This window comes from Eurosta solidaginis, chromosome 4, assembly GCF_040869045.1.
Source record: "Eurosta solidaginis isolate ZX-2024a chromosome 4, ASM4086904v1, whole genome shotgun sequence".
In the NCBI taxonomy this organism is placed as follows: domain Eukaryota; kingdom Metazoa; phylum Arthropoda; class Insecta; order Diptera; family Tephritidae; genus Eurosta; species Eurosta solidaginis.
Window position 1 is genome coordinate 273,974,823 of NC_090322.1, and position 27,357 is coordinate 274,002,179.

General features: G+C 40.3%; 1 protein-coding gene across 2 annotated transcripts in view; it reads left to right on the plus strand.

Moving 5' to 3' along the window:
* The window catches only part of Ubr3 (Ubr3 ubiquitin ligase), a 149,546-nt gene that overhangs the window by 18,271 nt on the left and 103,918 nt on the right, over positions 1 to 27,357 (plus strand). For both annotated transcript variants that reach the window (XM_067786264.1, XM_067786265.1), the window contains exons 2-5: positions 1,562 to 2,034; positions 2,096 to 2,359; positions 23,353 to 23,581; positions 23,646 to 24,058. In XM_067786264.1, the coding sequence (XP_067642365.1) occupies positions 1,562 to 2,034; positions 2,096 to 2,359; positions 23,353 to 23,581; positions 23,646 to 24,058 (1,379 nt within the window). The remainder of the gene's footprint in view (positions 1 to 1,561; positions 2,035 to 2,095; positions 2,360 to 23,352; positions 23,582 to 23,645; positions 24,059 to 27,357) is intronic.

Sequence of the window (27,357 nt, forward strand, 5' to 3'; positions counted from 1 at the left end):
ATCTTTGTTTGTGTCTTATAAAATAAAGATCCTGCCCCTGAGGATGCCAAGGAGATTGGCGAAACGTAGGGAGTTAAGTGGAGAAAAAGCGTATCTTTTTTTCTTGCACTAGCGCACATCAGACCGCATCAGCTTATTAAAAAACTAACATTTATAATAAAATATAAAAATTTCAAAAAGTAGTTATATGAATGGATGATTTGAAAGCATCTTCCGGCATAGAGAAATCAATATTTTGCCTCTTAGAGAGCTTATTAAATTCAGACAGAGCACTGAGAATAGGGTTAAATTGGAAATAATTGGCTCTACAAGCAAACAAATAAAAAGGTAAAAAGGAGCGCACGGATCTACTAGTTACGTTAAACGATATCGTTTCAAGGAGAGGCGGACAGTCAAGAGAGCCAGCGATAAGGTCATAAACAAACATGAGCTTTTGGAGAACCCTCCTTGTTTGGAGTGGTTGCAGATTGGTGAGTTTACACCGAGCGAGATAAGAGGGAATCGGGTCAACAAAATTGAGGGAGCTTAGGCCAAAGCGGACAAACTTTCTTTGAACCCTTTCTATTCTCGCTGAGTGACAGCTATATAAAGGATTCCAAATGATAGAGGCATACTCTAATTTTGAGCGCACTAAAGAGATATATAGAGATTTTCTCGTATAAGGATCCACAAAGTCTTTTGCATACCTACGCAAGATTACTATAAGCCCTGGAAGCACATAACAGATGTGGTGCGTAAAAGAGAAGTTGGTATCGAAAACAACCCCTAAATCAACATACTGTTTCAACAACAACAATAACCAAGTGACACTTATGTATTACATAGATTAGACATCAAGTACTCTCGTTGTTAACAATCTGTTGTGTTGTGTTATCGATGTGATGGTCCTTTGCCGGATACATATTCGGTACGCTCCGGTAACACAGCACCATTAAGGTGCTAGCCCGAATATCTCGTGAACGATTTATATGGCCACGTTAAACCTTCAGGCCAACCCTCCCTCCCCACCCCCAAGATCCACCAGGAGTGCGCCAGAGCCTCGTCTGTTAGTGAAACAGGATTCGCCACAGATAGGTGAGGTTGACAATTGGGTTTGGAGAAGCTATATATTGCGCTGGCAACCTGAAAGGGTTGCGCTACACAGCCCCCTGAATCTGGTATTTTAGTCGCCTCTTGCGACTGGCATACCTACCGCGGGTATATTCTGACCCCCTAACTCGCTGGGGGGTTAACAATCTCCCCAAATAATACTTTTCAAAATTTGTAGCTATCTTTACTACGGAGAAAAAACATTGATGAGATCAAGCACTTCGTCCTTTCATAGTTCATGGTCGAGCCCTTTTTTCGTCTATTCAAAAAGCAGACGTTGACTTACAGCAAATAGGCATGGTCGCTTGCTTCCCAATCCTTACAGTTTGTTGCTCAAATGGATTGCATTTCAATTTTTTCAGTAATTCAGTAATATTTTTTGATGAGACATCATATGAACATAATAAGTTTTAATGTATTATCTATCTCCGTATTAAATATATATATTTTTCTCCTTTCTGTCTTCTTTTAGTGCGAAGCTATGATAACCATGCAAAATGTGGCCTTGTTTGGGTACCACACGTCGTGGCGTATCGATGTCGTACATGTGGTATTTCGCCCTGCATGTCGATTTGCCGCGATTGCTTTAAGAAAGGCGATCACACCAATCATGATTTTAACATGTTCTTGTCACAGGCAGGTGGAGCTTGCGATTGTGGTGATACATCTGTGATGAAAGCTGAAGGATTTTGTAGTGATCATGGCATCAATAATCGAGCGAATAAAGAACCTGTTCCTTCCAATTTACTCGCCGTAGCTGAAGCAATCATGCCAAAACTTCTCTTTAGATTATTGCAGCACTTTCGTGAACATAGCGACGCCACATCTCAAACCTATAATTTAGCAGCATACTCATGTGAAGAATTCGCTAATATGCTGATTGATCTTAATAATATGGGCGAAATAATGCGAAAAGTAATGACACGTGCTCTAATAAATCCGAATGTAAGTAGAAATTGAAATTCCTCAATATATATAATATTTAAGTTTATTTATTTTACTACAGGTGTATAAATTTTTTACTGAATCTCCCTGTTTGGATACAAGACACGGCCGCTTTTTAAAATCCAACCGTGAGAAATATGAAGAAGCTGTGAATCGGTTTCCTCGTCCCGAACCCCCAGATGACTACAAACATTTGCCAGCGTTAGGTGACAAACTTGTTCATACAACACTTTTGGAAGAATTCATTTTTTGGACTTTTAAATTTGAGTTCCCCCAAAACTTGGTGTGTTTTTTGCTTAATATGCTTCCCGATCAAGATTATAAGGTAATTAAAAACTTAAATATGTAATACAAAAATGTTATTTCTCGAAAACGCATAAATAGATCTCCATCGGGTTGAACTCCTGATTGGGATGTTGTGGGTTTTATGATATATATATACTATATTTAGTAATTTTTTATCGTATTTGTAGGGTGCATCATAAGCTTTCTAGCGGCCGATTGGCAGAACCTTTTTACTTGTGATTATCTGCAAACTTTTTTGTAAAGATTTATGCCCCATTTTCTTACTAACTAATAGAAGGCTAGACCTCAAAACCCGACGTGTCCCGTAGTCTGCAAAGGTGCCCAAAGGAATTCAATGACCCCTATGTCACTAAAACTCTTTTTTTTATCGTTAGTAAGACCTATATTGGAATATGCTTCCATTATCTGGAACCCGCGTTATCAGGTTCCTAGCGAAAAATTGGAATCGGGCCAGAAGCAATTTTTGCTCTTTGCTTTAAATCATTTGCCCTGGGATCCATCAAGGAACCTACCGCCCTATTGCAGCCGGTTAAAACTTTTACAGCTGCCTTCACTACAGAGCCGTAGGGAGATGCTTGGCGTTTTATTTATGGTAAAACTACCCTGCAAAAATCGCTAATACTCCATGCATGCATGTATGGAGTACTCGCTATGGACCAAGCGAGTGCTCCAAAATTAACTACAATTCATACAAAAAATATGGTCCAATTAACATTGCGATGTCCTAGGACCGGACCATATACTCCAGCTCCGCATTACATCAGAGTAATCCATGGAGTACCCACAGTCCAATAAACATCGTGTAGTGATTACAATCGTTAAAAACGAGCAATGATCGGCTTACAACATGTTCGCGTAGAAACATGAGTTGGTCCATCGCTGCATTACAGTGGAGTAGAATGGTAAGTACTCCAGTGGACGACATGGTCCAACGATTTTTGCAGGGTAGTAAGGGAGATGATAAACAGTCCATTTCTGTTTAGCGAGGCGATGTTTAATGTCCCTTTTAGGCCCTCTCGGTATTTCCAACCGCTATATTTAAATACATGTAGATCGAAATGCATGAACCTCTTCGTTGTCTGTGTCAAGATTTCAATAATCAATGCAATAATATTGATACTTGCGACACACTTTACAGTATAAAAAAATATATACTCACTGCCTTGAACTCATAAGTGTTTCAAAATCACATGTTAAACTAAATCTGTTACCTGCTCCAGTTACTTTGGGCGGGTGGCTTGGAATCACGTCCTTTCCAACAGCCCACACATCGCAGCCCTACTCATTGTGTGTTAAATATACATCAGCTGCTCGAAATCACGTCCATTCCGACAGCACTAATTCTCAATAGTTACTTTGGGCGGGTGGCTTGGAATCACGTCCTTTCCAACCTCCCACACATCACAGCCCTACTCATTGTGTGTTAAATATACATCAGCTGCTCGAAATCACGTCCATTCCGACAGCACTGATAATCAATTCCGTTGCTCGGCATCACAGTCCATCCCGACAACTGATTCAATAATATATGTATATACATATTTTATAATATAATTTTGCTCACTATGTATGCTTATTAATTTTACACTGTAATCCGCATTTATATTCATTCATTCATTCATATTTAGTCTGATTAATTGTAAAATTTGTAGACTAACAAATAAATAAATAAATAAAACCGAGTAGTAGAGCGGAGAAGGGTACGAAGGAGAGGAAGTAAGAGAGCCCTGTCGCAGTACCGAGCAGCACTAAGAATTTTCCAATGCCTGGGAGCAGTGGTCGACCCAACAAAAGTGGAGATCGAGTGCTTGGAATGGACTCATGAGGCAGTAGAAGTAGGTCGAAGGCAGTTCAAAAGGTTTGCTGCGAGAAACCCTCGGTACTGCGACCGGTACGAGGAGGAAGAAGCTTCAAATGGCAGAATGAAGAGGCAACGTTCAGCGGAAGGCGACAAGCCTGCTTTCAAGAGGCAGAAAGGACGCAGAGCCGAGAGGCAGGGCAGCCGCATAGACAAGACAAATATGCATAAACCTGTAGGACAGATGGCCCCAATAGCGGGGTAGCAACATCTAAATAGCTACAACCTCTCTTGGGTGTCGATAAGCCGTGGCTAATCGTCAAATCCTTGTCTAACCCGAAAAAAATGATAATATATCCATCGCCTTTGGCGATAAAACTGCGGATTCGAAGACGTGCGTGAGGGGTTTTTGCCGACAATTTGTAATGCGTCCTTGAGTAGACGAGACCAGATGACGTGCAAACAGAGAGGAATATAAACACAAACCACGGCATCCTACTATAAGATATAGAAGTTCACCCTTTCCCCTTTGTATGAAAATATAGATTGCACATTATCTGAACCTAGCCGACCAAATCAACGGCCACTCTGTTTTTCGACATGGAATATTGGACGTTCACGTCACGTCAGTCATCCAAAGATCTTAGGGGTAACATTCGGCCACACTCTCACCTTCAGGGCGTGTGCCATCGAAGCTTTTAAGAAAAGATGAAAAAACGTTGCTAGCCACGTACAAAGAAATTGGCCAGTCGCTCAGTCGCAGCAAGTCCAAACAACGGTAATACAATCTTACCATACCCATATGTGGCAAGGAGAAATGAGTTCACATAGAAGACAGTGTTTGTTTTTGCAAACATTTTCTTATGGTCCAAGGAGTTACCATGGCCTCATAAAATCACCGCTCGAATCGCAAAAATATTTTTTACATTAAGAATTTTTTAATTACTTTTGCAATTCCTTTGAGGAATGCAAAATTATTAATTACTTTTGGTATTCCTAGTAAAGTAATTGGAAAATTGTACATTACATTAATCACCGTCTATTCCCCATTACATGTACTTTTGGCCGCTTCCGACGGCAGCCGGTTCTTCGTACTGGAGCGACTCGGGATTTTTTTCCCGACCCCAGTGTAACACCATATAATTTGTTGCGTCCCTCCCACAAATTGTAATCCTCGGAGCAGCTCCTTGCAGTTGGACTGCTCGATACCCTCCTGCTCCGAGAAGGCTGTGGTTCTGCTGCAAATGTCGGAAAAGGAGTAATCTTAGACGGTCATACTCTTGTCTGTGTGTCACGTGTAAAAGATGGTTGCATCGTTCGGGCTGTTCTGGGTTAGAGCCCAACCTTCGTCGCCCCCGAAGTTTCTCTAAAACCTTTGTGGCTCCCTGCTGTTCACGTCCAAGGACTTCCCGCGGTTTACTCTGAAACGTACCTCCGCCGCTTTCTAGCAGCGAGCTGCTCAGCAGTCCACATCAAGCGTCCGCTGTTGCTCACGCCAAACGGCGCTTCCACCTAACGCGGCCGCTGAAACGCATCACTACAATATACGTAGCATGGAAGTAGCAATGCCGAGCACAATATTTTACCGCCGTCCCTCCCCTCCCTTTCCGACACTCGTACTCCGTCTACGAAGGAGTCATCAACTCTTTGTCCCCCACACCGTGTGTTCCGTATGCCAGCTCAGAGTATTTATGATCGCGGCATTGGTCCAATGCAGTTTATGCGTTGGCCTATGCCACCTTCATAGATGCTCTGGGCTTACAAACGGAAATCGTCCGACCGGCATATTCGTTGCACCTTTCTGCCAAAACACTAGTACCAACTCATTGACACCAGGTACACCAGCAGCAATCGGACAGCACAACAACAACCTATATCCTTCAAGGCGCCTTCAACCATCTCTGACTCCCATTCTTCTGTAGACAAAGCCAGACGCCGTGCTAACAGACGAGCCCATAAACATAAACACAACGTCCTACCCATTACCATCACCCCCACAGAGGTTGCAACAGCCATCCGTAAGGCCAGGCCATCCAAGTCTATAGGCCTCTACGGAATAACCATGCCAATGCTTAAACACCTCGGGGATGAGGGAATAAAATACCTAACACATTGTGACGGACTTTTCCTTGCGCCGGGGTATGCTCAGTCCGTCCAGGATCCCTGTGGAATTAGAGAAGAATCCCTATTGTCTCATTTTAAAGAGAAAGATCCCGTTTTGTTGTTAAAAAGAAACGTTATAAACTCTTTATTCCGAAATATTCAAACTACCCTTAAAGCTATGGCGACGGAGGTGGGAAACCACCGTCGGTTCTACGCCGATGGGGTTGGGAAAACCCCCACCGGGACTACGCTTAAACTAAAAATCTCAGACTACTTCGTAAAGAAAGTGGAGGTGGAGAACCACCACTTCCTCCCAGTCGGTGGAGTTGGTAAAACCCCCACCGAGTATATAGCTTAAGAATACCCTGCTCTTTCTGAAGGTTGCGGAGGTGGAAAAACCACCACAATCCCTCTAACGATGGGGTTGGAAAAACCCCCAAAGTTGCTAAAATAAAGAACTCGTGAGATGGAAAAATCCCAGGAGTCCCATTCACCGCTAAACAAGGCGTTAGCAGGCTGTCTCAATTCGCGAAATTTGTCGCCCTTTTATACTTATCCACGCGCAGGTGGACAGTTATCCTACAACAATAAATTTTACTTATTATATGTATTTACTTAAGGTATCTTACATTTAACTGTATTATTCTACCCATATATCGCATTATAAGTATTTATCTCCAAATTGCGTATGTAAAAATGCCTCTTATACTGCCCCCCCTAACATGTGAGTTCGTTGGTACGCATCTCCAGTTAGCTAGCATAGTTATTTTTGTTTTCCCTCTGCTGCTTGCTTATTGGGTCTTGTTGTTGTCGACGAATTGGTTGTCCTTCGTAGGTAACTTATGTCTAGTACCCACGCTGTGTTGTTGGTATGCTAACGTGACCGCTTCCTAGTACATTGCATTTTTTCGTTTCTCTTTGTGCGATGTCCGCCCCGAAGGTTCGCCTTAATGCCTGCTGTGCTTGGTCGCAATGGCTTGGTATACGTATGTTTGTATGTTTTTGGTGTTCTTGCAATGGGGGCTTATGTGTGTTGCTTATTGCATTGCTGTATTCCCAGCATTATTTAAAATTCCAGCCGGTTATGGGTTATCTGTGGAAATTATAATGTTCAACCAAAATATTTACCGTATGCTGGCAGAGACAATTATTTAAACGAAGAAATTAGATGTTGTCATGAATGTTGTACATTTTACATGCTATATGTATAAATTCATTGTAATTCAAGTAGGATTTATACACGTTTTAATGAGTTTTGATAAATATTTGTAGGTTCGAATGTGTGGGCTCCAAAGCCGGTGGATTTGGGTCCTCACAACATGTTTTCAATCTGTCACTGGAATCCTTCGTCATTCCCGAAAAATGGAAAATGGCAAGGATAATCCCGCTACTAAAGCTTGGCAAACCAGCTAACGAAGGCGAGCCCTATCGACCGATATCACTCCTTTCGCCAGTAGCTAAGAATAGGAAACCGTTTTGCCCCCTCATTTCACGGCAAATCTTGGCCTGGCCACGCGCCAACATGGCTTCCGTAAAATGCACAGCACCACCACCGCGCTCAATGCAATTAACACTCAGATTAATTACGGATTAAATCAGCAAAAACCCCATCATAGGACGGCGCTCGTGGCACTTGGCCTGTCAAAAGCTTTTGACATAGTCAACTACGTCACGTTACTCCAAAACATAGAAGGCTCACACCTTTCCGCTTGTCTAAAAAATGGACCGCTAATTATCTGAGTGGTCGGCAGGCACCAGTTGAATTTCGGAACGGAATTTCTAAACCTAGAAAAATTAAACAGGGGGTTCCACAGGGTGGTGTCCTATCCCCGCTTCTGTTTAATTTTTACATATCAAAACTCCTTTCCCCACCAGAAGGAGCACAATCATTTCCTATGCCGACGACTGCACGATTATGGCTACAGGACATGGCCCTTCAGTTGATGAATTATTTTCTAAAATAAACGGCTATCTCCCCGATCTTTCCGCATTCTTCACCTCGCGCAACTTGGCACTATCACCGACAAAATCCACGGCCACCCTGTTTACGACGTGGAAGGAACAAGATGTCGCAAATATGGGCGTACGCGTCGATGGTGTCACACTACCGACTGTCAGTCACCCAAAGATTTTAGGGGTAACGTTCGATAATACTCTAACCTTCAAGGCTCACGCCACAGATATTGTTTCTAAAGTACAGAGTCGCAACAAAATCCTCAAGTCGCTTGCCGGCAGCACATGGGGAAAAGATAAAGAAACGTTGCTAACCACGTACAAAGCAATTGGCCGGCTGCTCATGAGCTACGCGTCACCAGTCTGCTCGCCTGGTCTTAAAAATACATACTGGAAAAGCTACAAACCTGTGAAAATGCTGCAATCAGAACTGCCACCGGATGTCTCCTTATGACTCCCGAACACCATCTACATAGTGAGGCCAAAGAGCTCAGTATTAAAGAGCACAACAAAATGCTGAACAAACAGTTCTTGCTTAATCGTCACAAATCAGGACATTCCAGCAAACCACTGCTTGATTTAGCACCGCCTCCACGGGGATTAAGGGAACATCTCCTAAAGCACTATGACGAGATCCGGCACCTGCCAACACAGCCGTTTGATCCAGGCAAGCATAAGCAGGCCCTTGCCAAATCCACACAGAATCTGTAAACGCCTTTGTCAGGACGCGCCCGGTAAACCCCGTTATTAATATGCAATATCCCTTGCAATAACCCTTGCAGAAGAAGAAAGCATACTACCAAGGGAAACACGAGTCACCCTAGCCCAACTTCGTTCTGAATACTGTAACAGGTTAAACTCTTACTTGTCCACAATCAACCCCGCCATACGTAATGTATGTCCTGCATGTGTTGTGTCCCCACATGACACCAACCATCTTTTCAATTGTAATGTGGAACCTACGCCTCTAACACCCATCTCCCTATGGTCCGCCCCTATTGAAACAGCAAGTTTCCTTGGACTCCCGTAGAGGATTTTGATGACAATTTTTGAGTGGTAGTGCTCATTGAATGGGGCGAAGCACTGTTAATACAACAACAACAACATGTACTTTTGGCATTCCTTGTAATGTCTAAAGTAATCATTACTACCCAGCTCTGCCCGCTGCTGCTCTCGCCCCATGGCGCCACCAGCTCATACCGCCTCTCCCACTCATAAGTACTGTCTCCGTAGTAGAGTCGGTAGCAATGCCGAGCATCAGCACCCGCCCCCGTCTTCACGGCAACTCACCTGCTCTGGGTATAACGTCTACAGAAAAGATTGCGAGAGCGGAAATGGAGGCCACCTTGTCTTTATTACCCACCACTCAGTGCAATATAATATGTTTGATCCCGACATCGGCCGAAGGGACAGTGTCCTGGATTTGTCGGGTCAGGCGATGTAAGCTCAGAAATCGTCAACATCTATATCCCTCCTGTCACCACGATCTATGGCACCTACAGGCGAACATCACGGGTGAGATGGTGGCGGACCAAATAAAGGAAACGATGTTCTGCACGATAAACTGAGACGCCCTCACTCGTAAGGTAAGAAGCTGTCACAGTTCGCCAGAGCGTAGGACTCGTAAACTGCGTCAACTGGCAACCGATGGTAACATTGGCATCTGTTTACCTACCCATACTCCTTTCGCTCTATCGAGCTGCTGACTTAATCACCACTGAAAAACGCACTCTCATCAATTTTAAGAAAGGAAAGTGGGATGATTATAATATTATACTGACAATATCTCTGCTGCCCTCCCTATCCCGACTGATGTCCGCCAAAGAGAGCGTGCTTTCCGCAAGGTCACTGAATTCGTTTCGGCTCGTTATATTCCCGCCGGAAGAATTCCGAAAATCCGGCCACATTTTCCGGCGGAGGCCGCAACTCTAGCGAGAGAACGCGACCTTATAAGACAGGTGGACCCCGGCGACCCCCAAATAAGGGATATAAACCAACGTATCAGATTGCTTGTGGATGAACAAAAGCGGGCGAAAAGGGAGAAGCACTTAAAGAATTGTAACCATTCTGCCGGTGTAGGTAAGGTTTGGTCAACCGTAAAGTCCCTATCCAACTCGTCTAAGCACAATGACAACATCCCCATCTCCTTTGGCGATAAAGTGCTGTCGCATGCGAAACGGTTGACAAAGTCAGACGGCGGGCCAACAGTTGCGCACACAAGCATAAATACAGCGCGTCCCCAATTACCATCAGCGGCAAAGAGGTTGAAGATGCCATCGCTCATGCTAAACCATCTAAAGCAGTAGGCACAGACGGCATAGCTATGCCGATGCTCAAAAAACTAGGCAAAGAGGCATTTAATTATCTAGCGCATGTCTTCAACCTGTCCCTGCCTACTTTTGTCATCCCCGAAATGGAAAATGGCCAAGGTGGTTGTGATATTAAAGCCTGGGAATCCAGTTAACATAGGAGATTCTTATCGCCCGACACGTTACTGCAAGACATGGAAGTGTCATCCCGTCCCTCAAGTCTCAAAAGGTGTACCGCAAATTTTCTGTCTTATCGTCAAGCAATTCAGGAACATAACATACAAACCAAGAAGAATTAAACAAGGGGTGCCACAGGGGTGGTGTCCTATCTCCAATTCTGTTTAATTTCTACATATCGAAACTACCTTCACCAACTAAAAGAGGCACTATTGTTTCCTACGCCGATGACTGCACAATAATGGTCACAGGCCCAGGCCCACACTTCGATGTGCTTTGTAACAAAATAAACAGCTACCTCCGTGATCTCTCCAGTTTCTTCACCTCGCGAGACCTGACATTGTCACCGAACAAATCGGTGGACGCGCCAAATGTCGACCATATTAAACATCCACGTCGATGGCATCACGTTACGAACTGTCTTACACCCACAAATCTTGGATGTGACGTTCGATCAGGATCTACATTTTGGAGAGCATGCAAATGCAATTCTTCCTAAAATCCAGCCGTAATAAAATCCTCAAATCTCTTGCCGGTAGCACTTGGGGTAAGGATAAGGAAACGCTCATTACTACATACAAAGCAATTGACCGGCCGATTGCATGCTACGCGTCCCCGATATGGTCGCCAAGCATAAAGGTTACTCACTAGAAGAAAATACAGGTCTGCCAAAATACTGCCCTCAGAACCGCTACAGGCTGTCTTCTTATGTCCCCAGAACACCACCTACACAATGGGGCGAGCGTACTCCCCATTAAGGAGAGAAATGAAATGCTGAGCAAACCAGAAACCAGAAACCTGGGCATCCCAACAGACATCTTATTGATGAGGTGTAGCCTCTCAGGGGCCTAAGGGGTCATCTCCGTAAACGTTATGAGAAAATATGGCATCAGCCGAATGAGGCAAAAAAGCACAAGCTGGTATCCACAAACAGGCGTCGTACCTCTATGCCAGGAATTGCCCGGCGAATCCAGCACTTAAAGAAAAATACCCAGAACTAGCAGAAGAGGAACGGCTCTCCCTAGGGAAACGCAGTCACTCTAACTCAACTTAGATCTGGATACTGTAACAGGTTAAACTCTTACCTGTCCAGAATCAACCCCGACATACAAAATGTATGTCCTGCTTGCAATGTGTCCCTACATGACTCCAACCATCTCTTTAATTGTAATGTGGAACCAATGCCTCTAAAACCTCTCTCATTTTGGTCCACCCCTGTTGAAACAGCAACAGTTTCCTTGGAATCCCGTTAGAGGATATTGATGAAAATTTGTGATCGGTCGCACCTATTGGATGGGTCGAACGAAGAACTTCTACAACAACAACAACAACAAGCAAAAAAGCCTCTAAAATTTTAATACAAAGAGCTTAACTAAACCTTTAAAATGTATAACTTTTATGTTCATGTTTCAAAAGAGGATAGTCGATAACTGAGCTCTATTATATGTAGAGCACATGATTACCGACTCTCTCGATAAGAAAAAATACGCATCCCTTATTTTATTTATTTATTTATTTATATTTATTTATTTATTTCAATATTAATCTAGAAAATATAAAAAATTCACACAGATTACAAGAAGAAAAAGTATTTAAAAAAACAATAACCTTTATTATTTTAACTTAAAAACTAATTAGCTAAGAAAAAGTTCATTTAATCTTTGTTTAAATACATCCTTCGTAGAGGAAAAATCAAGATTTCCAGGGTTCATAAGCTAATGAAATTATTTCAAAGCTCTAAAAATCGGAGCATTAGTTGCGTAATTAGTTCTAACAAAGCCCAACCAGAAAATATCGTGATTCCGTAACTCTGCGGGATATTAAAACGTATTCTCTCAAGCAAGAAGGGACAGTCAATTAATCCACTTATTAAGTCGAACACAAAAGTGAGGGACAGAATGGACCGTCTAGTATCTAAGGACTTCAAGCTAATAAGCAAACAACGACTCCTATATGGAGGAATCGGGTCTCTGAAGTTTAAGGACCGCAACGCAAAGCGGACAAACACTTTTTGAACTCGCTCAAGCCTCTTAATACGAAATTCATAGTATGGTCTCCAGATAAAAACAGCGTATTCTAATTTAGAACGTACAAGCGAGGTGTACAGCAATTTTAAAGTGTAGGGATCAGAAAAGTCAAAGCCAAAACGAATGCAAGTGCTGAATATGCCTTTGCAATTACGTAGCTCAAATGACTGTGAAACAGAAATTTGGAATCGAATACAACACCAAGATCGATAATTTCACTTAAAGTGGATAGTGGAAGCCCATCAATATTGTAAGATGTAGGTAGAAGACAGCGAGACTTAGAGTAGGAGACATGTGCGCATTTTTTAATATTTAAATTTAGTTTATTTCGTTTACACCATCAGACTGGATATTCGACACGTCTTGCTTACTTGTAATTGACGAATACAACTTTAAATCATCAGCATACAAAAGAAAATTAGTGTACTTGAAACAACTGGATATATCATTTATGAAGATAATGAAAAGAAGTGGCCCCAATATGCTACCTTGAGGAACTCCAGACGTCGCAATGAACGAATCCGATGAGAACCCATCAACAACGACCTTACATTTACGACACGAAAGATAGGATTCAAACCAATTTAAAAGGGTGAAGTGAAATCCTAGACCTCTAAGTTTCAATATTGAAATTTTGTGACTTACTTTGTCAAAATCCTTTGAAGTCGGTATCAACTTGAAGTCGGTTTTGAAACGCTGAGATGTAATATTCCGAAAACACTGCCAGATTTGATACCGTTGAACGACCTTTTACGAAACCATGCTGTTCAATGGAGATAAACCTATTTACTGCAAAATAAATCTCATTTTTTACAATAGTCTCAAATAATTTTGATACGGAGGATATCTTAGCTATTGGTCTATAATTGGCAATATTATTCTTGTTGCCACTTTTAAATACTGGATTAATAGAGACTACCTTCCAGGCATCAATGAACTGTCCCCGCACAAGTGATTTATTGACCAGAAGCAGCAGAGTGGCAGCAAATGCAGAACAACTTTTAAAAAGATATGATGACAACCCATCAACATCAGTATTTGTAGATGTCTTCAGCTGTCGGATCCCTTCTTCAACATCATCAAGCGTTAAAGTTAATGATCCAAGATTTATTGGGGAACCAAAGTTCGCGAAACCGATTCAAACTTACGAATATAATTACGCTTAAGATCCTTCTTCAAAAAATTAAATTGCTTTGAATAACGTAGATATATCTCTTTATGAGTCACAGAATTTGACAGCTTGAACTTCTTGAAATATTTATTTCTCAAATTTTTAAGTTTTAACAGCTCTTTGGTGTGCCAAGGAACTTTGTATTTGTATTTTTTAGGAACAGGGATATGTGCTTTGCAAATTTTCATTAATCTTATGCTTAAAAATTTCATAACAGTTGGAGTCTTCAACATCGGAAAATAATGTAATCCAGTCAATTTCATAAGATGGAAAGTAGGCCCGAAAATTCAAAACTACATCCTTAACTTTATGACTAACAGATAGTGACTCGAGTCAGCAAACAATACTCCGACATACAAAGCATTCATAACGGAATACTCCAGGGTTCACCCATCTCCGTCTTACTCTTTATCCTACAATAAACTTAGTGAAATCATCAACATTCATAAACAAATCAACTTCTGTGCATATGTCGATGACTTCCACATCTTTATAAAACACAACAAAACCAAAAACCAAAGTATAAACCTCAACGATCTCTTCAACAAAATACAAGAATGGTCCAATTATTCAGGAGCATTTATATCTTTAAACAAAAGTAAACACCTACACATTTTTCGGAAGCGCAAGCACGACCAACAGTGATAACGTACAAATCGAACACTAATGAACTAAGATTGTTCGGTGTATTCCTAATCAACAAATTCAATTGGAACTTCCACATAAAACACCTACAACAGTCATTAACCCAAAGACTCAACGTCATAAAATGTATATCAAGCTTAAAATTAAATTGCAATTCAAAAACACTAAGAACACAAAGAATTAATTGTCTCAAAGCTGGACTTTCGCCTTTTCCTGTACGAAAACGCACCTCGATCCCAGTTAACAAAACTAAACACTATATTATACGCAGCACTGCCCTTGGAGCATATCGGACTACTTAGATCAATAATATACTATACGAAGCAAGGATATTCCGAACCGATAAAAGAAAAAAAAATAACAAATAAACTAACAAAAAACCTAAGCAATAGTTACCCATACACAAAATCGTAAAAAACTACAAATCGATGAAAAAAACACAAGAGCTTAGCTCAACTATTTCAAATATTATAACACCATGCAAAAAATTTGACCTACCGTTCAAACCCGTAAAATACCTAAAAACTAAATTCCCACCTTGGAATTTCCAAACGCGAATGATAAACACAAGCTTATCCAATAAATAAATGTAAGGCGCGATAACCTCCGAAGAGATTTTAGGCCGAGCTTCTGTTCCAATTTGCGTCGTGCTCCTTTTTTAATTTTTCCTACAAATTGGCGGGACGGGACCTACTTGTTTTATGCCGACTCCGAACGGCATCTGCGAGGCAGATGAGTTTTCACTGAGAGCTTTTTATGGCAGAAATACACTCGGAGTGCTTGCCAAACACAGCCGAGGGGCGACCCCGCTTAGAAAAATTTTCTTCTAATTGAAAAACCTTATTTCTAAAATTTTGATGTTGATTTGCCCGGGGTGTGAAACCGGGGCATTCGGTGTGATAGGCGGAGCACGCACACACAACATACACAATGGTATACACCGCGGAAATACTTGTAAATTTATCTGCCATAAATTACACCAAATACAAGTCCCCGGGTTAGGGGGTCAGAATATACCCGCGGTAGGTATGCCTGTCATAAGAGGCGATAAAATACAAGATTCAAGGGGTTGTGTAGCGCAATCCTTACAAGTTGCCAGCGCAATATATAGCTTCTCCAAACCCAATTGTCATCCTCACCTATCCGTGGCGAATCCTGTTTCATTAACAGCCGAGGCTCTGGCGATCCCAATCTCCTCATGAATCTAGGGAGTGGGAGGGCGGGAGGGCCAATAAGGTCGCATGTGGTCATAACAAATCGTTCCCGAGATGGTCGGGCTTGGTACCGGAACTTACCGGATTTGCATCCGGCAAAGGACCATCAACATCGATAACACTCCGCAAGGCCTTCGGGGAGTGTCCTTATTGCTACAACAACAACAACAACCAAGGACAAGAGAGGAAAAGACGCCATATACTCAGACTCCCCCTCATCTTCAAAAGCCATCCAAAACGTAAACAACAACGTATTCTACCCCAAACTATTAGAAGTATACTCATAGACTTATTTCCGAAAATAGTTTTAATTTGGGTTCCTGTACACACAAATATACCCCGTAACAAATATGCAGACGAAGTCGCCGACAAAGATGACTTGATACGAAACATTTCTTTACGCTCTCATTTTTTTCGCTCTCACGAGGGATTTATCTCAAATTTGTGCTGGCAACAATCACAGATAAATCCCCCGCGCCAGCTGAAGCGGGTGCCAGAACAAAAAATGTGCCAGCCAAAACGAAAAACGGGCCAAAAATTTCGGTAAACTTTAGTTTGACCTACAACTGTAGAATAGCGTTCAAAACTTATGGGAAAAAGGATAAAAATACTTGTTTTAGTGTAAATATTATTAGTTCGAAGGCGGAGGGTAAATATTATTTCCCATTCAAAAGTTATCACTAAAAACATGTTTTGTAAATATGAAGTCGCGATGTAACCAGTCCGTTTTGATCACAGAACCTGGAACGTCAGACATGTAAGATAAGCCCTATCCACTAAATGATGTTAACTGTTATATCCTAGGTCCGACTACTCAAAATTTCATAAGAATATTTGGTTTTCACTGTGAGTTAAATGCGTTACAATATTTGACTAATTAATATAATCAAAATATAAATTTTACTTAGATTTGTTAATATTTAACTCTAACTAGTCCTATTATTGTAAAATAAGTTTAAAGAAATTAATACTTTTCGACTATCATTTTATTAAATGACTAGCTATACCCAGCGTACGTTGTAACGCCCGAGATAGAATGATAGCTAAGCGTGGGGCAGTTGAGGGCGAGCAGTTTAATATGAGTTATAAGGGAGTAATTTGATGCGCTTGTAGGCGTATGAGCCGTGGCACAGTGGATGACGTACCCGACTCACACGTTTGGGGTTGCGGGTTCAAAGCCCACTGCAAGCAAGCATTTTTTTAATTTATTATCTTTTTTTATTTTATAAATTATTATTTTAATGGACTGTATGTTATTTTACTTAGAGAGGGAGGTTGCTATGCACCTGTTACACCTTTTATTTATTCATTGGGGGCGAGCACTGGGGGCTCCAAGGTATTGGCTGCGGGATGAGCCACCTTGTTTTGATTTGAAAAACCCCTATTACACCTTGTATTTATTTATTGGGGGCGAGCACTGGTGGCTCCAAGGTATTGGCTGCGGGATGAGCCACCTTGTTTTGCTTTGAAAAACCCCTCTTTGGGATAAAAAATGTCTTTAGAATATTTCACTAACAAGTTGAGAATTACAAACGCACTCAATGGCTAATGAAACAAACGAAAGAAAACAAAGTCATAGTTTAAGTCGCTTAAACAAATGAGTTTTGCGTTATTTTTTCTGTTTTGTTTGTTGATAATTTAGTTTATTGTTCTGTAAATTGAATTGAATTTTGTACGCATATTTGGTGAAATTTTCGCTTAAAACATTTTATTATTGTATCTTATTGTAATTCATATGGCTACACAATATTTTTGGTTTTTTCGTTCGGTGAAAAGATAATAAACAAATTTTTTTGCGTTCCAACTCTAGAGCAAGCAACATATAGCTGGCCATGGGAAAATCATGGACTCTCTAAATTTAAGTGATTGTGCTTATGCTTTGTGGATTGTAATTGCAAAAGCAAGGCGTACAGGAAACTGTAAAGGCTTAAAACTGAATGGCAAATCTGTAGGAATCATCGGGATCCGTGGTATGAGCACATCTTCACCTTTGCTTTTACCGCTGATGATTTTTGCTTCGATTTCTTAACACAAAGTCTGGTTCCATTGCACAATTTTGGTGGGTCTAAATTCCGAAGAAGCATGATTGGTGAGCCAATTTTCAAAGTTAATATATGCGCAGGCATTCCAGGTGGTTGTAAAGAGTTTAGAAATTCAATTGGATAATTCACAATTTGATCTTCATCTGTAACTGTGTCGACCGATTTATATTTCGTCACTTCAACAGGAATTTAAAAAAATTTCCAACTTAGAATTTGATATCCATATTGTATAAACACATTCTAGGGGTATCTGGGTCCACGTTTTGGCCTATACCTCGAGACCCTAGTCACCCAGGGGTACGAAAAATCATTATGTACTAAAGCACTCATCAACAGCTTTCATTTGATATCCATATTATATAAACACATTCTTGAGGTACCCTGGTCCACACTTTGGCCTACATCTCGAGACCGTAGTCACCTGGGGGTACGAAAAGTACTCCATATTAAAGTACTCATCAGAAACTTCCATTTGATACCCATATTATACAAACACATCGTAGGGTTATCCGGGTCCACGTTTTGACCTATATCTCAAAACCCTAGAAATTAAAAAAAATTTTTTTTTGCTAAAAACCTTCCCCTATTTGATCCCTATACTAAGAAAAAGAACGAATAAAATCGGCGTCGTATCGGCCCCAAAACGTGGACAGGAACGAACATCATTTCATTTTTATATATAGATTGAAACTATAAAATCACCGAAATGTGTCAAAAATTCCCATATTCAGATCTATTCATTTTTGTTTGGAGTGTCATCATTGACAAAAATGTGCATTTTGACAGCGCTCTCTCGAAACAAAGAGTTGCAAATCCATTCATCTATGGTTGCCAAACTAGCTGCAACTTCACCAGGACATACAATACAAAACCTAAACCAAAACAAGTAAGGAAGGCTAAGTTCGGGTGTAACCGAACATTACATACTCAGTTGAGAGCTATGGAGACAAAATAAGGAAAATCACCATGTAGGAAAATGAACCTAGGGTAACCCTGGAATGTGGTTGTATGACATGTGTATCAAATGGAAGGTATTAAAAGAGTATTTTAACAAAGAGTAGGCCATAGTTCTATGGATGGACGCCATTCAGGGATATCGCCATAAAGGTGGACCAGGGCTGACTCTAGAATTTGTTTGTACGATATGGGTATCAAATGAAAGGTGTTACTGAGCATTTTAAGAGGGAGTGGGCATTAGGTCTATAGGTGGACGCCTTTTCGAGATATCGCCATTAAGGTGGACCAGGGGTGACTCTAGAATGTGTTTGTACGATATGGGTATCAAATGAAAGGTGGTAATGAGTATTTTAAAAGGGAATGGGCTTTAGTTCTATAGGTGAACGCCTTTTCGAGAAATCGCCATAAAGGTGGACCAGGGGTGACTCTAGAATTTGTTTGTACGATATGGGTATCAAATGAAAGGTGTTACTGAGCATTTTAAGAGGGAGTGGGCATTAGGTCTATCGGTGGACGCCTTTTCGAGATATCACCATTAAGGTGGACCAGGGGTGACTCTAGAATGTGTTTGTACGATATGGGTATCAAATGAAAGGTGGTAATGAGTATTTTAAAAGGGAATGGGCTTTAGTTCTATAGGTGAACGCCTTTTCGAGAAATCGCCATAAAGGTGGACCAGGGGTGACTCTAGAATATGTTTGTACGATATGGGTATCAAATGAAAGCTGTTAATGAGTATTTTGAAAAGGAGTGATCCTTAGTTCCATAGGTGGACGTCGTTTCGAGATATCGCCATAAAGGTGGACCAGGGGTGTCTCTAGAATGTGTTTGTACGATATGGGAATCAAATGAAAGGTGTTACTGAGCATTTTAAGAGGGAGTGGGCATTAGGTCTATAGGTGGACGCCTTTTCGAGATATCGCCATTAGGGTGGGTCAGGGGTGACTCTAGAATGTTTGTACGATATGGGTATCAAACGAAAAGTGTTACTGAGCATTTTAAGAGGGAGTGGGCATTAGGTCTATAGGTGGACGCCTTTTCGAAATGTCGCCATTAGGGTGGGCCAGGGGTGACAATAGAATGTGTTTGTATGATATGGGTATCAAATGAAAGATGGTAATGAGTATTTTAAAAGGGAGTAATCCTTAGTTCTATAGGTGGACGCCTTTTCGAGATATCGCCATAAAGGTGGACCAAGGGTGACTCTAGAATGTTTGTACGATATGGGTATCAAACGAAAGGTGTTACAGAGCATTTTAAGAGGGAGTGGGTATAGTGTTAACTACTTTGTACTCTTTACTTTAATTTTTAAAATAATTTTAATTGAGTTTTCGTGTTAACTTAAAATTTTGAATAACTTCAAAAAAAGAAAATTCTAATTAGTTGGAAAATATCTAAACTCAAAAATAAACAAAAATAAATTTTTATACTTAAAATCAAAATAAAAGATTTTTTTAAAATATCAACTTGAATGTTGATATATTGGCGATCCTACCAACGATCCTGCGCAAATATTTTATTTCATTAATGACTGTAATGATTACGAAGATTTCCATTCGCTAATTTTTAATTAAAATACATTTATTATCTGAAACTATATCTGTCCGTACTTGTATATATAATACCTCGTGCTTGTGATAAATGATTTTTTGAACAAAAAATTTCGCAATTTTAAAGTAACTACTCTGTCAGCATGATGTCTATAGGTGGACGCCTTTTCGAGATATCGTCATAACGGTGGGCCAGGGGTGACTCTAGAATGTGTTTGTACGATATGGGTATCAAACGAAAGGTGTTACAGAGCATTTTAAGAGCGAGTGGGCATGAGGTCTATAGGTGGACGCCTTTTCGAGATATCGTCATTAGGGTTGGCCAGGGGTGACTCTAGAATGTGTTTGTACGGACGCCTTTTCGAGATATCGCCATAAAGGTGAACCAAGGGTGACTCTAGAATGTTTGTACGATATGGGTATCAAAAGAAAGGTGTTACTGAGCATTTTAAGAGGGAGTGGGCATTAGGTCTATAGGTGGACGCCTTTTCGAGATATCGCCATTAGGGTGGGCCAGGGGTGACTCTAGAATGTTTGTACGATATGGGTATCAAACGAAAGGTGTTACTGAGCATTTTAAGAGGGAGTGGGCATTAGGTCTATAGGTGGACGCCTTTTCGAGATATCGTCATTAGGGTGGGCCAGGGGTGACTCTAGAATGTTTGTACGATATGGGTATCAAACGAAAGGTGTTACTGAGCATTTTAAGAGGGAGTGGGCATTAGGTCTATAGGTGGACGCCTTTTCGAGATATCGCCTTTAGGGTGGGCCAGGGGTGACTCTAGAATGTTTGTACGATATGGGTATCAAACGAAAGGTGTTACTGAGCATTTTCAGAGGGAGTGGACATTAGGTCTATAGGTGGACGCCTTTTCGAGATATCGCCATTAGGGTGGGCCAGGGGTGACTCTAGAATGTTTGTACGATATGGGTATCAAACGAAAGGTGTTACTGAGCATTTTAAGAGGGAGTGGGCATTAGGTCTATAGGTGGACGCCTTTTCGAGATATCGCCATTAGGGTGGGCCAGGGGTGACTCTAGAATGTGTTTGTACGATACGGATATCAAATTAAAGGTATTAATGAAGGTTTTAAAAGCGAGTGGCCCTTAGATGTATATGTGAAGGCGTTCTCGCGATATCGACCAAAATGTGGACCAGGTGATCCATAAAATCATCTGTCGGGTACTGCTAATTTATTTATATATGCAATACCACTAACAGTATTCCTGCCAAGATTCCAAGGCTGTTGATTTCGCCTTGTAGAACTTTTTCATTTTCTTCTACTTAATATGGTAGGTGTCACACCCATTTTACAAAGTTTTTTCCAAAGTTGTATTTTGCGTCAATAAACTAATCCAGTTACCATGTTTCATCCCTTTTTTCGTATTTGGTATAGAATTATGGCATTTTTTTCATTTTTCGTAATTTTCGATATCGATAAAGTGGGCGTGGTTATGGTCGGATTTCGGCCATTTTTTATACCAAGATAAAGTGAGTTCAGATAAGTACGTGGGCTAAGTTTAGTAAAGATATATCGGTTTTTGCTCAAGTTATTGTGTTAACGGCCGAGCGGAAGGATAGACGGTGGACTGTGTATAAAAACTGGGCGTGGCTCGATTTCGCCCATTTTCACAGAGAACAGTTACCGTCATAGAATCTATGCCCCTACCAAAGAAGGATTGGTAAATTTTTGTTCGACTTATGGCATTAAAAGTATTCTAGACAAACTAAATGAAAATGGGCGGAGCCACGCCCATTTTGAAATTTTCTTTTATTTTTCTATTTTGTTGCATCATATCATTACTGGAGTTGAATTTTGACTTAATTTACTTATATACAGTAAAGATATTAAATTTTTTGTTAAAATTTGAATTAAAATTTTTTTTTTTTAAAAAGTGGGCGTGTTCTTCATCCAATTTTGCTAATTTTTATTTAGCGCATATATAGTAATAGTAGTAACGTTCCTGCCAAATTTCATCATGATATCTTCAACGAATGCCAAATTACAGCTTGCAAAACTTTTAAATTACCTTCTTGTAAAAGTGGGCGGTGCCACGCCCATTGTCCAAAATCTTACTAATTTTCTATTCTGCGTCATAACGTCAACCCATCTACCAAGTTTCATCGCTTTAACCGCCTTTGGCAATGAATTATCGCATTTTTTCGGTTTTTCGAAATTTTCGATATAGAAAAAGTGGGCGTGGTTATAGTCCGATATCGTTCATTTTAAATAGCGATCTGAGATGAGTGCCCAGGAATCTACATACCAAATTTCATCAAGATACCTCAAAATTTACTCAAGTTATCGTGTTAACGGACAGACGGACGGACGGACGGACGGACATGGCTCAATCAAATTTTTTTTCGATACTGATGATTTTGATATATGGAAGTCTATATCTATCTCGATTCCTTTATACCTGTACAACCAACCGTTATCCAATCAAAGTTAATATACTCTGTGAGCTCTGCTCAACTGAGTATAAAAATAAACCGAATCAAAAGGCCACACAATTCATCTGGAACCCAACATTCACGTGGTACAAATTAAGTAACACAAGCAAGACTAACGTAACCCAGTTCCCAAACACAAATAACCACCAAATCCTATCCCGATTAGACCTCACAAAATACACCAGACTACGACTCGCACACACAAAAATGTCCCATCAAAACATACTCCACAACAACCTTCCCAACACTTGTAGTTACTGTAGAAACTACACCCCACTCACAATATCTTTTCATCATTCTAGAAGCCAGCCATTTCACTGTCTTAATCCAACCCACTTCCTTAATAACCCCACAATACAAAATATAGAATCAGTAATAAAATTCCTAAAAAATACAGGATTTTATTTTCAAATTTAACAAAAAAAAATAAATATATATATATAACACAAATATAAATAATTACGACACCAAATTCTAAATTGCAAGATGATATATAGAAAATTGAGATTAGCTTAAGGCCACCGTAGCCATAGCTCTTAAGATATTTAACTTGTAATTTCAATTATAGGTTACAGCTTTTTATAATAATAATAATGCTATTTTTCTTTTAGGAACATCTTACACGAACATTTGTGATGCATTACAGCCGAATACCATCCGTTTTGGAGATGTCACGCGATCCAGACACACTTAGTAATAGAGTTGTGCATATGAGCGTTCAGCTTTTTTCTAACGAAAGTTTAGCTTTGAAAATGGTCAACGAATTATCTTTACTTCATGTAATGATAATTAGCCTAAAGCTCATGATGTCAAAAATACTCATACAAAATACTTTACATGGTAAGTAATTTGATTTTTTTAATTATTCGAATCCTTTATACATACCTTTTTTTTTGCCTTATAGATCCAAATAAAAATTTTCACTTTGTAATTGATTGCACGCGTCAAGTTATGAAAGATCATTGCTATTGGCCACTGGTATCTGATTTTAACAATGTACTTTCACATGAATCAGTAGCGTTGGTCTTCTTGCGCGATGACAACCTTATAGATATGTGGTTTCAGTTTCTGTCTATGTTACAAGGAATGAACGTAAATGTTCGAGAAACTACTTCACACGTCGAATTCGAGCCAAATTCGTATTATGCTGCATTCTCTTGCGAATTAGAAGCAAGTGCTTATCCTATGTGGTCAATAATTTCACATCTACAAGACGGCACACATGCGCATTTAGCCAAGAAGATTATCACTTATTGCGTTAATACATTACATGAATGGTTGGATGCCATTTACTTTTTGGAGCCCAAGCTTTCACCGGTTTGTATATTTCTTCTTAGTTTTATTCAACAACACTACATTCGAAAAAATTGCCACTAACAAAATTGGAGATGCTTCGTAAAGTAGAAGGCCTTTTTCAGTTGTTAATCAGTATTTTTACTCTTTTTTATACTATGGTTTTTTTAATGATTTCAAATTCGTCCAATGGTTGCATTTTAGAAAAATGCAAAGAATTATTGCACTTCTTTTATTAAGCTTTTCCGGCCACCGGGGTTTGGTGGTAGCGTGCTCCACACCAAAGATCCTGGGTACAAACCCCGGACAGAGTAACATCGAAAATTTAGAAAAAACTCTATTTTTAAGTAGCAAACACTCCGAGTGTATTTCTGCCATGAAGAGCTTCTCAGTGAAATTCATCTGCATAAAACATGTAGGCTCTGTCCTGCGAGTTTGTACGAAAATTTAAAAGGAGCACGATGCAAGTTGGAAGACAAGCTCGGCCTAAAATCTCTTCGGAGGTTATAGCGCCTTGCATTTATTTTTTTAAACATCTGAACATTACTAATGTAAAAATGTTTAGCGTTCTTGGCTACCTTTCTTGCAACGTCATTTTGCTTTTGAACAATTTCAAGTATTCTTCAATTGCTTCTTGAAGCTTCAAGAGCGCATATTTCTTCCAGTGACGTCTTAAGACAATTTATTTGTGAAAGCAAGAACGAAGGCCCAGGTTGAAAAAAGTATAGACCTTGGACTATCTTAGAAAAAACTTGATACCTTTCTCAAGCAATCCTTTGTTATCTTTGGAAGTAGGCTGCAAAAAATCTTTTTTTTTGCTACACTTGCTGGTTGCTTGCCGCAAGAGGGATTTCCGAAGAAATTTTGACTGTATTTTTTCATAAACTAACGCCAATATTATGGAGAGATTTTTCAAAGCAAGACTTCTGACCTGGACGCTGGGAAAAGACGGGCCAACCCATAAGATTTTTTGTCCATAATAAATAAGCGCATAGTTTCTGACACACCGCTTAGGATTCGCGTGGTCAGCGGAGAGGTCATCTGGAACGCGATATCCGTGGAATGTCTTGGTCTGCTGGAAAAGCTCCTAAAATGTAAACCAAAGCGTCAGCTTTCTTCTCTAACTGTTGTTGTTGTTGTTGTTGTAGCGATAAGGTTGCTCCCCGAAGGCTTTGGGGAGTGTTATCGATGTGATGGTCCTTTGCCGGATACAAATCCGGTACGCTCCGGTACCATAGCACCATTAAGGTGCTAGCCCGACCATCTCGGGAACGATTTATGTGGCCACATTAAACCTTCAGGCCATTCCCTCCTCCCTACCCCCAAGTTCCATGAGGAGCTTGGGGTCGCCAGAGCCTCGTCTGTTAGTGAAACAGGATTCGCCGCGGATAGGTGAGGTTGACAATTGGGTTTGGAGAAGCTATATATTGCGCTGGCAACCTGAAAGGTTGCGCTACACAGCCCCTTGAATCTGGTATTTTAGTCGCATCTTACGACAGGCATACCTACCGCGGGTATATTCTGATCCCCTAACCCGCTGGGATTTCTCTAACTGTTGGGTTTCTTCTGTGTTGCAATTTGATGTGAGAAAAATACATACAGGTGTAACTTCTACCTTCGATGGTTAATAAAACAGCAGAAACGTCCGGATTAATTAACTTAGTACTTTATTTTTCAGTCTTCAATCCAATAATGAACCGGAAGTCCACCATCTTCTCTTTATTCCATTTTCTTTCCTTTAAAGTGATGTATTTTTGCTTATACTATTAATTGGTTGACATGGTTGCATTTATGATCTTACAACTCGGCCAACCTGAAACTGTATCGACCTCGATACATTCCCTGCAAAAATTGTTTGATTACGTGTTCCATTTTCTTCATGTTGGATTACTCTAACAATACTCCTTTTCAATGCGTTTGCGGACCACCATCAGCCGATCATTGCTCGTTTTTTAACGACCGTGATCACGACACGATAACGATCGAACAGATTTGTAGGGAAAATCAAAAGGAGCACAACGCAAATTGGAAGAAAAGCTCGGCCTTTAGATCTCTTCGGAGGTTATCGCGCCTTACATTTATGTTTTTTTTTACTATAGTATGTATAGAGAATATTAGTTTCTTTATTCACGCAAATGCTAAATAACATAAGAGTATTCGTAGTATAAAATATAAAAGTTGTATTGCCCCTCTTCATTTACTTTCATTTTAAATTCAATTCAATTCGATAATTCTTTCCGACACAATTCCTCTTTATTACTTTGGGATAAGATCCTCTGTGGGTGCTCCCTGGAGTACTACAGTGAAAGTACTCTCACGTATGTACTCTATGGAATACTCACAAACAAAGCGAGAGTGGGATGACCTACTCCTCTCCTAGGACATCGCAATGTTAATTGGAGCACATTTTTTGTATGAATACAGATTAGTTTTGGAACACTCCTATACTCCTAAAGGAGTATTCCTTACACTATTTATGGAGTACTCGCGTTTTTTGAAGGGTTATCTTAATTTCTATTTTCACTGTCGTACATTTCTTAATCTAATACCTAATCTAAATCTAATACCTAATCTAATACAATTCGCTATTTGTGTTCAGAGTTACAGGTCGGCCAATCTGACACTGTAATCGATCTCGATACAGTATAAATTAATTTCTAACAAATATTAGTCTGGTTCTACTGTGAAATATTTTCTTTGAAAACGGCTCACTAATGCCTTCAACTCATCAAGTGTTTTGGCCGGTAACAGTAGATGTGCATTTGGCACTACATTACCTATGCCGTCTATTATGAAATCGATGATTTCTGTTTCGCATATGTTTGCCCGTTTTCCTATTGCCTGCATCAATAGAACGTAGCAATGTAATGACTCGCTCTTTTTGTCCAACTTGCGTCTTGCCAACATTTTATAAACTTCGTTCCTCTGTATCGGCACATCAAATTCCATCGTAAGGCCTTTTTTTAACTCGGCATAGCTTAACGCTTTGGTGGTGGTAAGGAAAACTTTGGCTGTTCCCGCCAGGCAGCGACGAAGAGCCAGCAATTTAAATCGTTCGTCTACTCTTGACGACTCCATTACTTCTTCGAAGTCTTGAAGAAAATGTCCCACCGTCACTGATATATCATCACAACTGAACTTGGAAACAGCTTGCTCTATATCGGCAAAATCCAGTCTACGTTGCTTTTGTACCCCAGTACTAGCTCTTAGCTCGTCGATTTCCTTCATTAATTTTAACATCTCCATACGTTTTCGTAGCGCCACCAGTTCGTCATCCACACTTATGGTCGTGACTCTTACAAAAATTGGGAAAGCAGCAAAAA